At 44.5% G+C, this 15552-nt stretch overlaps 3 protein-coding genes and 1 long non-coding RNA gene across 36 annotated transcripts in view; 3 read left to right on the top strand and 1 right to left on the bottom strand.

Moving 5' to 3' along the window:
- LOC123093088 (atherin) overlaps positions 1-1539 on the top strand; it is an 8583-nt gene extending 7044 nt beyond the window's left edge. For 24 of the 33 annotated variants that reach the window (XR_006445034.1, XR_006445030.1, XR_006445032.1 and 21 more), the window contains 2 exons: positions 170-284; positions 369-1539. The gene's annotated coding sequence lies outside the window, so the exon portion shown is untranslated. Of the gene's footprint in view, positions 1-169 lie in introns of all 33 variants that reach the window. The other 9 variants (XR_006445038.1, XR_006445040.1, XR_006445031.1 and 6 more) reach the window with 2 other exon arrangements.
- A 430-nt stretch (positions 1540-1969) lies between these two features.
- LOC123093087 (uncharacterized) lies at positions 1970-4517 on the bottom strand. The gene is made up of 3 exons (XR_006445021.1): positions 4324-4517; positions 2470-2783; positions 1970-2252 (listed from the first exon to the last, which is right to left on the bottom strand). It is a non-coding gene; the product is annotated as an uncharacterized lncRNA (long non-coding RNA).
- Positions 4518-4599: 82 nt separating this feature from the next.
- On the top strand, positions 4600-7406 carry LOC123093086 (splicing factor U2af large subunit A-like). Its single transcript, XM_044514984.1, has 4 exons — positions 4600-4794; positions 4972-5260; positions 6458-6509; positions 6605-7406. Exons 1-4 carry the CDS (start codon positions 4667-4669, stop codon positions 7213-7215), a joined length of 1080 nt encoding a protein of 359 aa, XP_044370919.1. The 5' UTR covers positions 4600-4666; the 3' UTR covers positions 7216-7406.
- Positions 7407-9397: 1991 nt separating this feature from the next.
- Positions 9398-14951, top strand: LOC123093085 (dual-specificity RNA methyltransferase RlmN). The gene is made up of 8 exons (XM_044514983.1): positions 9398-9589; positions 9693-9858; positions 11798-11908; positions 12109-12243; positions 12827-12931; positions 13697-13866; positions 13962-14061; positions 14313-14951. Exons 1-8 carry the CDS (start codon positions 9474-9476, stop codon positions 14553-14555), a joined length of 1146 nt encoding a protein of 381 aa, XP_044370918.1. The 5' UTR covers positions 9398-9473; the 3' UTR covers positions 14556-14951.
- The last annotated feature ends 601 nt before the right edge of the window (positions 14952-15552 follow it).

Genomic DNA, 15552 nt, shown 5'->3' with positions numbered 1-15552 from the left:
CTATTCATGACCGTTAATTTCAGGTATACAGTATTGGGTATCGCCGTGTGACACTGTTTGTACAAATAGGATATTTTTCCCCAATAAATACAGTAGCTCGAAACTTCAAATGCACAACGGAGCTGACCATATTTGATCAAATGATGTAATCAGAGATGTTTATTTTCAGGTTGCCTCACCGTACCGACTGGCCATGGAATTCAGTTCAGTTTCAGTCCGAGTTACGGTGGCTGACAGCTTCTTTGCCTTGCTGCCTGCGTTTTCCGCCCGATGGCGGATTCACGGTTCGTTCATTTCGGACTCGAATTCAGGTTCTTCGTTTCCGATTCGGTTTCAATATATGCTGACGAGACGATCCACACGGAAAGCTCGCCCCTTGTCGCGTCCAACCAAGCCGTCGAACGTCGATCGAGCGCCATGGCCGTCTGCAACTGCAACTGCAAGAGACCTGCTGCCGTCCTCGACACGACGACACCGGCCACGCGACGACCACCCAAGGACCAGAAACGACCGGCTGCCACAAGAGGAGGCGCATCCGGATGGATCAGCGGCACCGAGGACTACGAGGAGACGCGCGGCATCGGCAAGGGCGGCTAGCTCCGGCATCGTCGTCAAGGCACGCCACCGCACCACCGGCAAGACCGTGGCGATCAAGTTCCTCGGCTGCACAGAGGACCCCGCCGACGGCACTAGGGAGCTCCGGCGTGAGGCCGGCTGACAGGACTAACAAAATTCTTGAGAACTGTTCAGGTTCAGGTTCAGGTTCACAAAATGGATCTCGTGTTTCGCCAGTGTCGGTCGCTATGAATTCTTCAGAAATTTTCAGGTTCAGATAGTTGAGGTCCTGATAATTGCACGTTCCTGAAGACGATCCTTGCCCACCAGGATTATTTTGAGGGAACCAGAATCGGATTGCCTTGATTGAAGAATTCTGAAAACACTTGTGAACTTGATGAAGTTGGCATCTTCTCATGTTGCTTCTTCTGGTGACATGTTTAACCATTGTACCAGCCACTGCGTTACCAGTTACCAGGAGAGGTACTGCTCGAGTTTCAAGTGCCAGGACAGGAGCGACCTTGCTTTGCCATGAGGATCCACTAGCGGCAAACCTGGAGCAGGAACAGCTAATGGGCTCAAGTGCTTCTTGAATTGAGTGATGTGAAAAAACGCCATGTATTTGTGCCACGTCCAGAAGCTGCAGTTTATATGCTCCTGCACCAATTTTCTTCGGAACTAGAAATGGTCCATAGAATTTAGTAGCCAGTTTGAGTCCTATACAGATGTCAAAAGCTGTCATGGTTGCAATTTTTAAGTAAATCATATGTCTCACTTCATAGTTCATGTCAGGTCTCTTTTTATCTGCATACTTTTTCATTCTGGCTTGAGTTTTTTTTTAATCGAGTTTGTAAAGATTTCTTCTCTTCAAGGAATGATCTAGCCTCACTGTCAACAGGCCAGGGACTGAAACTTCATTTATGAGAGGTGGAGGAAATCCATACAGGAATTGAAAGGGGGTAAATTTAGTAGCCGTTGAAATCATGCTTGCGTTTTACTACTACAAGGGAATAATATTGGCATAGGAGCTGTTGTTTATGGTCTCTTGCGCTTGCTTACCATATCTAGCGAACGGCCTGTTTTCCTTTCTGATGATCCAAGTGCTACAAATGGCATGTTCGTTCGTTCGTTCAAGAGACTAAAAAGATTAGGAGGCTGCTGTTTTTGTTCTGGCTGATCAATGATCATGCATCTTGCAGCCTATTTCCTCGGAAAAAGAACATTTCTAAGATGAACGAAGTTTGTTTAACACAGACGGAAGGTTAAAAGAACAAGAAAATGACATCACAAGAGAGGCAGACAAACGACTGATGATGCAGGATTTTCCTGGACAACAGACGAACATACGATCATCTCACATGAACACGAAACGAAATCATCCGCCGCCACCACGACAAAGACAAACACCTCAGAGTGAACACACATACATGCTTCCCCATTGCAGAACAAGGTAAAGCATCCATCGTAGACCACAAGACTTGGTTCGCATACCACGGGAAAGGTTCTCCCCTTACCATTTGCTGGTCCCCTTCAGCCAGTTTCAAGGCACAAACTCAGCTAAATTTTAAGGTTTGTGACTGATCACCATTAGGAAGGGAACTGAAAACAAGAGGAACTGAAAAAACCCTGTTGATGCAAACATTCTCCTGAAATCTTTGCCTTGTGCCAATTGCCCATTTGTACAGCAGTCCTTTCGCCTGTGAAGAATGCAAAAGAGATCAGACATCATGCAAACTTTCTAAAATGAAAATTAGATATATTCAAAAGATATCAAGACTTGAAACCAGGTAACATCCAAACCACCATACACGAACAAATTATAGTTAAGAGAGAGAAACCTCATCCTTTATTAGTGTTAGATTATTTACAATGTACCTACATGTATTTAGAAAGAAAGTGAAGTTATTTTCATACCAGATTTAGTAGATGGCCCAGGCCAGGGCGAGGGTCGGGGCAGTCTCCGAGGTAGGGGTCGGGCCTGTGGTGTTCTCCAGGGCAGGGGTGGGGGCTGTCGCGGTCCGCGGGGCAGCTGTCAGGGCAGACACCTTCCTCTGCACCATAACCTTAGCCAAAGTTTCCTTTGTGATCTTGTCTGCGTGAGTGACCTCCTTTAAGTCCACTGGGCCTGACATCTGCGCCACTTCCTCCTCATCCTCGTCGCAGAAACCGCGCTTGATTGCCATCTTAATCTTTCCCTGGCTCGGAGCCGGTACATGTTGGGAAAGGAGCTGCAATGTCACATATGAAATGTCTCAGCAGAAGACAACTGCAGACCTAAAGAACAGATGCTTCGGAGACAGATGTAACAAAAATGCATATTTGATGACACAATACTAAGCTGCAACAACAACTATGTGCTTCTGGATCTGATTAGATAAACAGTAATGTAACACCAATACGAATTACACACAAATTTCACGTCTAACCAGCAGTATTTAATGTACCCAACCCTTTTATTAAACTCGGTTAAAACTGCAGAATTGAGGAAACAGCTGTGGCACTAATTGTTCAAAATTGAGTTAATTCTTCTGTCCATTGTCCATGTGGATAACTGGCGACATAGTGGAGTACTAAGAAGCAGCATCAACTTATATACTTCTGGAAACAGCAGCATAACACATATCTGAATACAGCACAATGCTTGCAGATCGCAAGGTCTGACCAGAAGTATTAACAAGGTAAGCTGTACTCGAGTTGCATCACAGAGGAACATAGATAAACAGTAATGTGTAAAAACACAGAACAGTTATAAGGATTTCTGAACTCAAAGTCTGGCAATGTTAAACACAGAACTGTTATAAACAAGGAACTTCCCTAAACAATCTGTCCAGAGAGAGAAGCAAGGAAGAATCACCAATCACTGGACCAGAGAAGAGTCACTCCCGAATCATTCTGCAGCAGTTCCAACTCTAGATAGTTTCTCTAGCACCATATCTCAAAGTCACCAATCACCCCCATGGCATTTTCTATTTTCTATATCTACATCTCCTGAAGAAATAATCAACCTCCAGATACAAGGGAGACACCTGGGTTTTGTAAACCAAAACACTGGCTCAAATTCCACACACACACACACACACACACACACAATTGGGGGCTACTCGAATTAGCACGGAATTCAACAAACCAATTTGATACTTTACATACTGACCCATCCAAAGACCTGCAATAGAACTGATTTTTTGAACAATAAAAACTGAACCAGCAGACATGGATAGTGACTCTAACAACCACAAGGGTTGGCACACTTCCCGAATGATGTGCTTCTCCATTCCTTGTCCCACGCAATGCTCGCCACTTCATGTGCACAGTTCGGATAAACACACGCTGCACGCAACAATCCATGCCTGACCACAGCGGCACAGCCATATCTTACCAGCTATGAAAGACAGGCCTATCAAGCATTGATACGGACCATCATAGATGATTGAGAAACATGAACTTGGCATAATCTGGATGGAGTGTCAGAATTGAAAAAAAAAACCCGAAAGGAACAACCTACGCGATCACTCTCCCGCTGTCCCGCATGCGTGCAGGAACAGCGTAAGCGCCAATCAGGACAATCATCTCTCTCCTCCTCACCCATACCCCCCTTCTCGCCTCCCCCTCCCCCTCTCCGGGTTCACCCATCACCCGCCGCCGCGTCGGCAGCCTCGCCCGCAGCCCCCGGAAAGCCCTAGGTCCGGTTCCCCGCCACCGCGGAACTCAACCGTCGGAACCCTCGTCCAACGGCCCCGAAAAACAATGCAGGTCGGAGGGAGATCATACCGAGTCATGTCGCCGGCGAGAGGGCGAGGAGCGCGGAGATCGTCGGCCCAGTCGCTCCGGCTGCAGGCGTCGCTTGCTTCGTCAGGAAGGAAGGATGCTTCGGGAGACACTCGCTCCGCTCTCTCCAGTTTTGTGCCACGGCAAGCCAAGCACGAATCTTAAAGCGGACCCACCAGACCGGCTCGCGGCGCGCGGCCTGGTACGGTCTGGTCTGGTCCGGTCCGGTCGGGCTCGGGTCCGCACCGCACCGCACCCTTCCGGCCCCGGGTAAAAACCCTAGCTCGCGCTCCAGGCCGGGGGAAGCGAAGTGGTGGGGAAAGAAGAACCGATAAAGAAGAAGAGGATGACGACGACGGAGACGGCGACGGCGGCGACGGCGAGGGAGCCGCGCGAGGCGTCCCGGCGGGAGGGCCGCGACTCGCACGGCAGGCGCCCGCACTCCTCGTCCAGGTCGCGCCGGGACGACCCGAGGTAAGCGCCCAGACCAATCCACCGCAACCCCCGTCGTCTCCCCCGATCCGTCTCGCCGGAATTTTTCAGATTAGCAATCAGTTCCTTGCGCTCGCGATTCCCGATCGTCGCATCGTGCTCGCGTGGAAATGCGATTCGCGCCCGTGCTGACCCCATTCGGGGACTCGTTTTTGGTAGCCCGAGGAGGCGGAGAGACGACAGGAGGCATGACTCCGACAGGAGCCAGCACAGGCGTCGGGCCGAGGAGGGCGCCGGTGATGAGGGCGACCGTGATGAGAGGAGGAACAGGCACTTGCAGGACGCGAAGGAGCGGAGCGATGGTCCTGATCCAGGGCACGGGGATGGGAAGACGCAGCCAAGCGATGCTAAAGAGGACCATCACGCGAGGCACGAGAGGTCTCCCAGGGGAACCAAGCGGTTCTCCGAGACGAGAGAGGCCTGGCGGCCTAGATCTTCGTTCTTTCAGGTTCTCGTCTTTTACACACACCTGTGCAGAAAAGGGATTATCATCAGTGGGTTATGTTCAATGCTTTCAGTGGCTTGATAGCTGTTAGCTTAATAGCCAGTAGAGGGTTGCGGCATGAATGTTTACGTGTGCTGGAGCAGTAACTGCCAATTCTTGGTTCTGGTTCCGTTATGAAATGTCTATCTTTAATGCTATCTAGGAAGTATAAACTAGCATGAGGGCTAATTCTCTTAAATTACACCTCATTAGCCCATTTTGTTCTGTATTTGTTCACACATATTTGATATATATGTTACTTCCTTACATGTTGGGTTGCAAACCTTCAGGTATTTCAGTATGTAGTGATGTAACATTGTCCTATTCCAATGGTATGGTTTCCTCTCTAGAAGTCAAGTGTATAGAATTATATAGTAATATAACTTGTACCTCCTTATATATGCGCTTCCTCCATCTGCAGATATAAGTTGTAATTTTGTTTTCTGCGGTCCACAAGACCACAATGCAAGATTTATACTATGTGTTCTGTTATATTATAATATAATAGTTTGTGTTAGTATTTTGCAAGAGAAAGGCAGTGCTAAAATTTTCATGTATGTATTCACATATACTGATGGTCAAACTTTTGAAGGTTGATCATGGATCCCATGGCACCTGTATATTTAGAGACGGAGGGAGTACTATTCTACTCATTTTAGTGTCTTTCTGATTCAATTTGGTTGAGCCTATATTGTACTCCCTCCGTAAAGAAATATAAGAGCGTTTAGAACACTATAGTGATCTAAACGCTCTTATATTTCTTTACAGAGGGAGTAGTTTACAAAGATGTTCTAGAGTCTAGATGCTCTCCCATTAACGTTTTCTTATTTAAATCAAATTACGCTTATTCATTTTTGTGAGAGTCCAGTTGTATTAAAACACATATACTTCGGTGATCTAACTTGTACAACACATGGATGCTGAGCAAAGATTATGTGTTTTCTTTTACATTGGTATTCATGTTCATGTTAATTGCTTGTGCTGTTACGGAACTAGTTGTGGTCAGAATGTTGGGTTGTTGCTAAAGAATATCTCTCTGTTGTCAGGTCATCGTGCATAAGTGCTATATTTCTGGTGATTTAGTGGTAGTTCTCTTGTGACACATACCTTCAAATGTCCACTTTATTAACAACATTAGGCTACTTGTACTTGTATGTACAGCATGATGAGCGTGAACGTGCTGGGCAAGGTGGTCGACGCTATGGTCGCCAAGGTAGTGGGGAGCTGCCTTTATTAGTTCTTACTTTCTGCACTACTTTATCTTGCCATCTTTTTTGCTTAGGGTATTTTTTGTTTTTCATCTTAAAGATTATGGAAGACAAAGGGATCAAAATGAGCATCTCGATGATAGAGATAGACACAAGTATGAGGGACATGGTTTGCAGGAAAAGTTTGGGCAGCCTCAACAACACAGTGATGTTGATTCTACATGGAAGCACGATGGGTTTTTCAAGTTGCAGGAAGACGCTCCGGTTGCCAAAAGGAGGTCAGGATTTAAGGAGATGAGAATGCCACTGGAGGGGCAAGAATCAGCTCCTGCTGTTACAGAACCGAATTCAAGATCACGTATACCTGATCAACCTGGGTGGACCTCTGGAATGGGAGAAGAAAGGAGAAACTACCATTCACGGGAATTCATAAGGCCTGATGATCGAGATACCAGGAGGGGATTTTCTGATTACCGGAGTGCTGGTCAGAGAAATGGCTATGATCCAAGAGGGCGTTTTGCTGGCAGAGGGGGAAGGGGCAGAGACAGGTTTGACTGCCAGTATGGTGGAAGAAGCAACATGCACGAGGATGCCGGTGATCATCAGACAGAGAAATGGAAGCATGACCTTTATGATGAGACGAACAGTACCCCAGCTCCGATGACTGAAGAAGAGCAGATTGCAAAAGTCGAAGCACTGTTGGCGCTGTAGTTACCGTTTTTGTTGTTGCCTGGAGTTATTTGCGATGGGTAAATGATAGTTATCTTTCCACATTGTTGTCTGGACTCTGGAGCTGTTTGGGATGGCTCAGTGGTCATGTACTTGGTCTCATTGTTATTGAATCTAACTATATGGCACTCTGCTGGAATTTGGTGTCTTATCTAAGCATTTTCGTTTCATGATGTTTTCATCTCCCCTGTGAAGTGAAGCGTCTTTACTAAATAGTATCATCAGTCCACTTTATGTAGAACTCATGGAACTCTTCATTTAGATTGAAAATGTTCTCTTTTTCCCTTTGGTGTGAAAGTGTTTGTAACAAACATTATCAGTCCGTGTCGGATCCACTGAACAACTATGCTCTTTAACATGTTATAAATTCCTATTGAATTTTTATCTGTCCATTATCTTTTTTTTACTCGAATCAGTATTACTCCCTCCATTTTTATATACAAGGCCACTATCAAAATTACAATTTGCAGCTATACAAGGCCACTAACACTTATCGAGACAAAATTGATGGTGTTTACCTCGCACTAGTAAAAGAGGGCATTAATTATCCCTTGCATGCATGCGGGTGTGAGAAGGTTGGCTTGCATGCGCCTCATTAATCAACCAAAAGGAGTGAGAGCATTGGCTTGTTGTGGGTGGAAAAGAAAAATATGCATTAATTAACACGACAAACAAGGAGACAACTAGCTTGGAATAATGACTTAAACACACATTTACTTTTGCCTTGGTACCTGTAATATGGGTTTGTGGCCTTGTAAACAAAAATGGAGGGAGTATTCTATTTGTCCAGCACATCCCCACTGCTGGTGGATGATCACCTAGTTGACTCTACCAGTTTAGCTTGGTTTGATGATCTGTCTGCAAAATAGCCAGTATTGTTTGATGAAAAATCTGCCCTGGCTAGAAGGGGAAATTACCTGGTATACTCTATCAGTTTAGCTTGGTTTGATGATCACCTAGTATACTCAGTTCTTTTTTGTGGTGCGTCTCAATGCATGGCTAGAAGGCAAAATTATGCCTTGCGCCTCAAACTGGTAGGGCAAGGCACCAAGTTATAAGTCAACGTTCTAACATCACCAAGTTATAACGTAATACTCCAACAGCTTTGTAGTCAATGAGAATTCGAAGGATATGAGACATAATCATCGTTTGGTTGGGAGCAAAGGAATCTAGGAAGGAATGGGAAATTGAATTAAGAAGGTCAAATCTCACGTATCTCTTCCGTGCCCCCTCTTAATTCACCTTGGGGGAGATTTCCTCTCAAGTTCCCACTGCTAATTCGCAACACATACATATGAGATTGAGACTAGTAATCAACTTTCCAAACCTAATGCCCCAACAAACTCCCGCCTATACTCTCATTCCCTTTATCCGAAGTAGCCAAACACGCTAAGTGATACGCACCGAGGGAAGTTCGTCGCTAGACCCACCACCTTTGTATTTACCGGCTACTTCATGTCACGTTACTTCTAATTCCACCACGCCACGAGCTTGTGGCCTCGCCCTTGATTGCGACGGGACGGAGATGTTGGGCCGCTCGTTGTCAACACGCCATGTTTCGTTACTTTTAAATTCGCCGCGTCGAAAGTAGGATGACGAAACAGGTGCTCTTTTTGGTTGGCGTTAGGGGATGGGCCTCCTTGATTGTGCCGAGTAGATTGGCAGTGTTGGGCTGCTCCTTGTCGAAGACGACACATTACACTACTTCTAAATCCACCACGCGCGGGAGCATGATAAACGAAGACGCTTTTTAGTGCCGCGTTAGGGGAGGGGCCTCCGCCTTGATTGTGTCAAGTAGACTGACGATGTTAGGCTCGTCGCCTAACGCTATGTTTTGCTACTTCTAAATCCACCCCACCACAGCCATGATAACTGAAAGAGGCGCCCTTCCATGGGCCATCGGGGGGAAGGGAGCCTTTCTCGTTATCATATCATGAACTCAAATGTAGAGCAAAATTAAGGTACTTCTTCCGATCCGCAACAATTAATATGGATCGGATGGAGTATAATTTTTCATTATACTATCTTAAACTTGACACTACCACTGCATATCCTTAATTTGGAAAACCTAAATCTCATCCCTAATTTCTGGCTCCCAAATTAATCATTACCTGGTCCGTTTGTTTCATTTCTACAAGCAACTCCCACTCAAAACCCCCACAAACCCACACATTGCTTCAGCCCCCTCCCCTTCCCCTTCTCCCCTCTCCCCACCCCCTCCGCTCCGCTCCCGATTCCCAATGGCGTCGTCGTCCTCGTCGCCGCCGGCGCGCCGCTCCGTGTTCGACGCCGCCTACATCCGCGCGGAGTTCGACGCCGCCGGCATCTCCCCCACCTTCATCCCTACCATCTGGAAGTACGCCTTTCTAACCCCTAGAACCCTACGCGCGCGCCGCGCCCCATCTCCGTCTCCCCCCTTGTTTCGAGCGGTGGTGCTCACTCTGTGTCGGCGTGTTCAGGTACGTGCTGCAGAACCCTAGGTGCAGCGACCTCGACGGCGTCCCGTCGCTCTCGGCGGCCGCGTACGCGCTCCTGCGGAACAAGTTCCGGCCGACCACCTCGACCCTCACCGCCGCCGCCGAATCCAAGGACCGCACCACCACCAAGCTGCTCATCCGCCTCCAGGTGACTGCTTAGCTGCTCGCGTCAGATCAATTTTGGGGACGGTGATGTAGGGTGCGACAGTTTGGTCTTGTAAGCCCTTTTAGGTCTTGTATGAGCTTTTTAGGGCCTGATGATTGTTTGGGATTCACATCGTTTCACCCTTCCTGATTGTTTCCCTGCACATTGGCATGACATCGCGTCATTCTAGTTTTTACTATGCAAGCATCCAGTGGTGGAGCTTGAGCAAGAATTAAGAGGGGGCTAAATGAGTCTTAAAGGGAGTTGAGGGGGCTAATTTAGGATATTGTGTCAATGGACAAGCTTTTCTAAGTTGGCAATGTTATAGTTTCCCTTGTTATCCTAATCCTAGTCCCTAGATATGAGAGATTGACTTAGTGCTGATTTTGTTGTCTGCAGTCCTACCCTGGATTTGGACCTTTATATAGGACAATTCACTGACTCTCCCCTTGTGTTCTCAGCACCTTTTCTGGTTTATAGCTTTTGTGTTTTGCTTTTGCAAAAAATGTTTTGCTTTTGCAAAAAATTGCCCCTTTTGATTCTACTATGTTAGATATTGATAAACATGCATAATTTAATGGGACCATAATTGAATGGCCGCTTGAGAAACATTTTATGAATCAAGCCTCACCATGAGCTGTGAACTATGCATAAGTCCTGGATCATAGCGTGTAGAAGGGCCTATTGAATTGCTGTCTATGTGACCTACACTAATAAATATCTAAATTGTCTCAGGCTTATTACATGTGTGGTGTTTATGGGTTACTATACTAAGATTAAAAAAAAATCCCTGTATTAAATCAAAATGTATCTGTACTTATCTATGAACTTCATTCCAATGCCGGTCAAAGAACTATGTTGTTTGATTCAAGTGCAAGCAAGCATCAGCCACTTGTATGATTGTTGTTGAGGAAATTGATGTACAAATTGTTATCTGTACCTTCAGTAGCAATATGTTAGCATGTTTTTCTTGGTCTCTAGATATGCCGCCTGCCCAGGTGATCATGATAATTGTAGTGAACTGGGATTTTTGAGGTTATATACCAATAGGAGGATGGCAGGGCAGTATGGCTAATTCAGGAGGGGTTATAATTATATTGGGGATTGAGAGGGTGAAGCAGATGGGAGATATATTGTAATATTCTTACTTGATAAAAATGGATGCACCAAGGCTCTTTATATAGAGCTGGCCCTAACAAATTGATTCTAAACAAATCTCATATCTAAGGAAATATCTTATCTATAATTGATTTAAGGCCCAGGCTAAGATGTATCATACCTCTTATTGGCTTAAGGCCCGAGCTAATTGATGTCTTACCTCTAATTGACTACCCCTAGTCTAAATGCTAATATTCCTAACTTTCAGATAACTGTAATTATATCCCTTAACTGGAGTCAGCTAGGACCGGCTGGGTCTAGTGTGTGGGTGACCCATCCACATGACAATAATACACTTGATCCAAGCTTGGATGCTTCAAGTTGTGTTGGACTTATGACATCGTGTGCTGTATTAGTTTTATAGTTTCCTAACAATCTGAATTTTACACAATCACATCTTGAACTCTGTAATGCCACTCAGTACCATTTCATTTCATCATCACTGCCAATTTGTGACTTGATTTGGTTGCTTGCATGAATCACCTTTCCTTTTGTTATCGTTGTTGTCAGATACTTTTGCTTGTTTCCATTTGGTGGCACAAATTATTTTACTTGTTAGCTTGTTCTAACTTCTACTACCTCCGTTCCTAAATACTTGTCTTTCTAGGCATTTTAACAAGTGACTACATACGGAGTAAAATGAGTGAATCTACACTCTAAAATATGTCTACATACATCCGTATGTGTTAGTCATTTGAAATGTCTAGAAAGAAAAATATTTAGGAACGGAGGGAGTAATATCAAAGGTATTGGACTAATCACACTTAAAATTTTGTGGCCCTAGAATGGAGAATCTGTAGAAGCAGTGATCATGCGGTATGATTCACGACTGGGGAAGTATGATGGGAAGACACGCCCTGGAGGAGTGCGTTCAACCCTGTGTGTATCGTCACAGGTAGATATATTTTCCTTTCATATTGAACGACCAGTGCTTTAGTAAGACCTAAAGACTTGTTTCTAATGGCGTAAATTGTTTAGGTAGTACTGCTTCTGTGGACCTGTTGGTAACCTTTTGTGCGGCAGCATACTATGATCATTGTTAAGCTTGCAACTTTCTGATTATTTTTATTGACTTTGCCCTATAATATAACACAGGTTGGGTGCAAGATGGGCTGTAGATTCTGTGCTACCGGAACAATGGGATTCAAAAGCAACCTTTCCTCTGGAGAAATTGTTGAGCAGCTGGTCCATGCAACCCGTTATTCTCAAATTCGAAACATTGTTTTCATGGTAATTTTAATTCTTAACGTGTTACGACTTTCCTGATATTTCTTTTCAAAAGAAAATCATGCCCACTGGAGTTTTTTCATCATCCTAACCTGATTCATCTGTGTTGTTTGGTTTTATTATGGATTTTTTCGTGTGTACTTTGCATGGGGATTTACGGTCAGAAAGTCAAAGCCATGGTGCATCTTTTTAAGTGTTGCCGTTGTATATTTTTTGTTGTTTCATGACTGATGTTTGTAAATAATATGATTTTTATTGGCAAAGGTTGGCTGCTGTATGGGTTTGTTCTTGTATGAAGTTAGTACGCAGGATCATTGTGCTTCATGTTACATATACATGTGTTTATAAACATTCATGCAAGTTCAAATTATTGTATGGAAAACCATTTGTATTTGTATCGGTGAGTACTCCACTGTCTTATATCTATACAATGTGTCTTTATAGACAAACTACTGTGCCAATTGGGTTACTAGTGCTCATGTTATTAGTGAGAAAATTGGTAGATAATCTTATTGGATCTGATGTCTGGTAAACAGTATTCTCTAGATGACTTTCAATTTATGTACTTGCTCTGCCGTATATGCAGGGAATGGGGGAGCCATTAAACAACTATACTGCTTTGGTTGAAGCAATCCAAGTCTTGACAGGATTTCCCTTTCAGATTTCACCCAAGAGAGTTACTGTATCTACTGTAAGCATACCTGCATAAGTAGCTTGTTTGCATGTTGAAATAGCATTCTTGAGATGATTTTCTGATGACAGTCTTAACCTTATTGAATACTTATTAAAGTGACTTTCTGGATGAGCTATTATTGCCCCTGTTTTGTGATAAACTACACACTGGAAAATTGCGTCAAATATATACTCCCTCTGACCCGTAATATAAGATCATTTTTCAAGCTAAAAACGATCTTATATTGTGGGATGGAGGGAGTGGTTGACAACTGTGCAATGATCACCGAGCAAATAGTGCAGTGGGCATTGGATATTAGTAAGGATGTACTTGTCTGCTGAGTGGTCATCTTCTATTTCAGTGTTAATTATTTTGCTGTCCAAAATAATTTTGTTGGTTACCTGGATCATAAGAGACATTTCCCTTTTTACTCCACCTATTATTGAAGCCGCTTCCAGTCTAGACTCCAAAAATGGATAAACCTGTATTGCAGTATACCTTTGTTCCTGTCCTTTTGTCTGGTGAAGACTTATCGATGCTGATAACTTGATATTAATTTGTGCTCTTGTGCTATCCATACTTTTGACTTGTACTATTGTTGCTATTATGGCTTGTGTACCATATGGTTCATCATGGTGTAAGTATGCCCTGCTAATATTTAGTTGAACTATTGGGTTTTGTTTAGGATTAATGTTGCTAAAAATTGATCATCATTTAGGATTGGACTTGGAGTAACTGTTGTAAATCTTAGTGTATATCATAATATTATATGATGTACTGCAGGTTGGGATTATCCATTCGATCAACAAGTTCAACAATGATCTTCCAAATATAAATTTAGCTGTGTCATTGCATGCTCCTGACCAAGACATACGTTGTCATATAATGCCTGCTGCACGGGCCTTTCCTTTAGCAAAGCTAATGAATGCATTACAATCGTATCAAAACGCGAGGTAAGATTCTACAAATGTCACGACTTTGTCAATGCCAAAGTTTTAGAATGCTTAGTTTTAAGTATCAACGATCTCGCTTCCATGTTCCATTGCAGCAAGCAGACAATCTTCATTGAGTATATTATGCTTGACGGAGTGAACGATCAGGAGGAGCATGCCCACAAGCTTGGCAAACTACTTGAAAATTTTAAAGCGGTGAGATAAGTTGTCTTTTGTTACTATGTTTTTTTTTTCAAAAATGTTGCGAACCATCTGAAGTTCTGAACTGCATCTGATGTGAATGTGTGCTTCAAATCAGTTTTTTTTTTCTTAGGCAGCTAGCACATAATGCCATGACCAGTTGAGCACAATGAGTTTTTTAGTGCATTGCGATTTTGCTTATTTCATCTTCATTGATGGTCGCATGTTGAAACCAATCATCACTCTGCTCTCCTAATCACTGACAGGTTGTTAACCTGATACCATTCAATCCAATTGGCTCAGCAAGCACTTTCAAGACAAGCAGTGACCAGAGCATCAAGAAGTTTCAGAAGGTCCTGAGAGGCATCTACAGCATCAGAACCACCGTTCGCCAGGAGATGGGTCAAGACATAGCCGGTGCTTGTGGGCAGTTGGTGGTTAGCCTGCCCGACGAAAGATCGGCAGGCGGGGCCACCCTTCTGTCAGATATCGAAGATCTCAGGATCTGACCTCTACCCCGCCTGTTGCTCGATATATCATGAAAAGTCGAATTATATTACCAATCAGCGTCATGACTTGATATAGTAACTAGCACCGTAGTTCCCAAGCAAGCTTTAAAATATAGACCTGATTTTGGCCATCGTGGTGTGTGTTTCCCTTCCAACTTGGGAACACAATTTTGCTGCTGTTCGCACAAGTGCCACAGACCTGGTTTTTGTGGGCAGCAACTGGAAAATGCTAGCAACTCTATCTAAGCCTTGCGATGGACATATATATATATAGTAGCACCGCAGTGCTGGCCTCGCATTGGATGTGTACCTCGTGTCGAAGTTAGATGTATACTGGCAAGTTCTCATTTGGATCTCCTGCTGCTATTTTGATATTTGATCTGGGTGTGTTGGGCTTGAGCTCTTCTCTGCTGCTTGTTTGTTTAATTGTGTCGGCGGGATTGTTGCCTCGTTGCTCAGACGTTATGGTGCTGCATGTGTGAGGTGATGGTGTGTGGAGCTGGCAGTTGGTGGGGGGGTCATGTGTAGTGTGGTGGCAAGACATGGTGAAGCACATGAGATGTGTTGCTCGTTTTCTTTTCTGGCGTCTAGGAAATGTTTTTCTTTTTTTCAAAACGGATCGTCTAGGAAATGTGGATGCTTGGTGGCAGCCTGCCGGGCGTACAAGTACTCCCACCGTCCCAAAATAAGTGTCAGCCGATTTGGGACTGAGGGAGTATATTGGAAGGTCTTAATTTTTCATGTGCCTATTTCAAGTTGCCTGGAAAACGATTTGGTGTAAACTTGATTTTCGTGGAGAAGAAAAGGGCGCGAAGCAGAGCTCCGACGTTGAAATGGGGCGATGTGGTTGGCCGGCCTCGCCAGACTTGGGGATGACGTTGCTCGCCGCGACGGGCCAAGGCAGGTAGCAGGATGAAGGTGGCAGGGTAGGGCAGCCGTTGGAATGATCCGACGGTTCAGCCAAATTAACTGAAGGTGAGCTTCTCAGGTGACTTAC

Source organism: Triticum aestivum, chromosome 4B (assembly GCF_018294505.1).
Source record: "Triticum aestivum cultivar Chinese Spring chromosome 4B, IWGSC CS RefSeq v2.1, whole genome shotgun sequence".
NCBI lineage: Eukaryota > Viridiplantae > Streptophyta > Magnoliopsida > Poales > Poaceae > Triticum > Triticum aestivum.
This window is presented reverse-complemented; position numbering and strand designations above follow the sequence as displayed.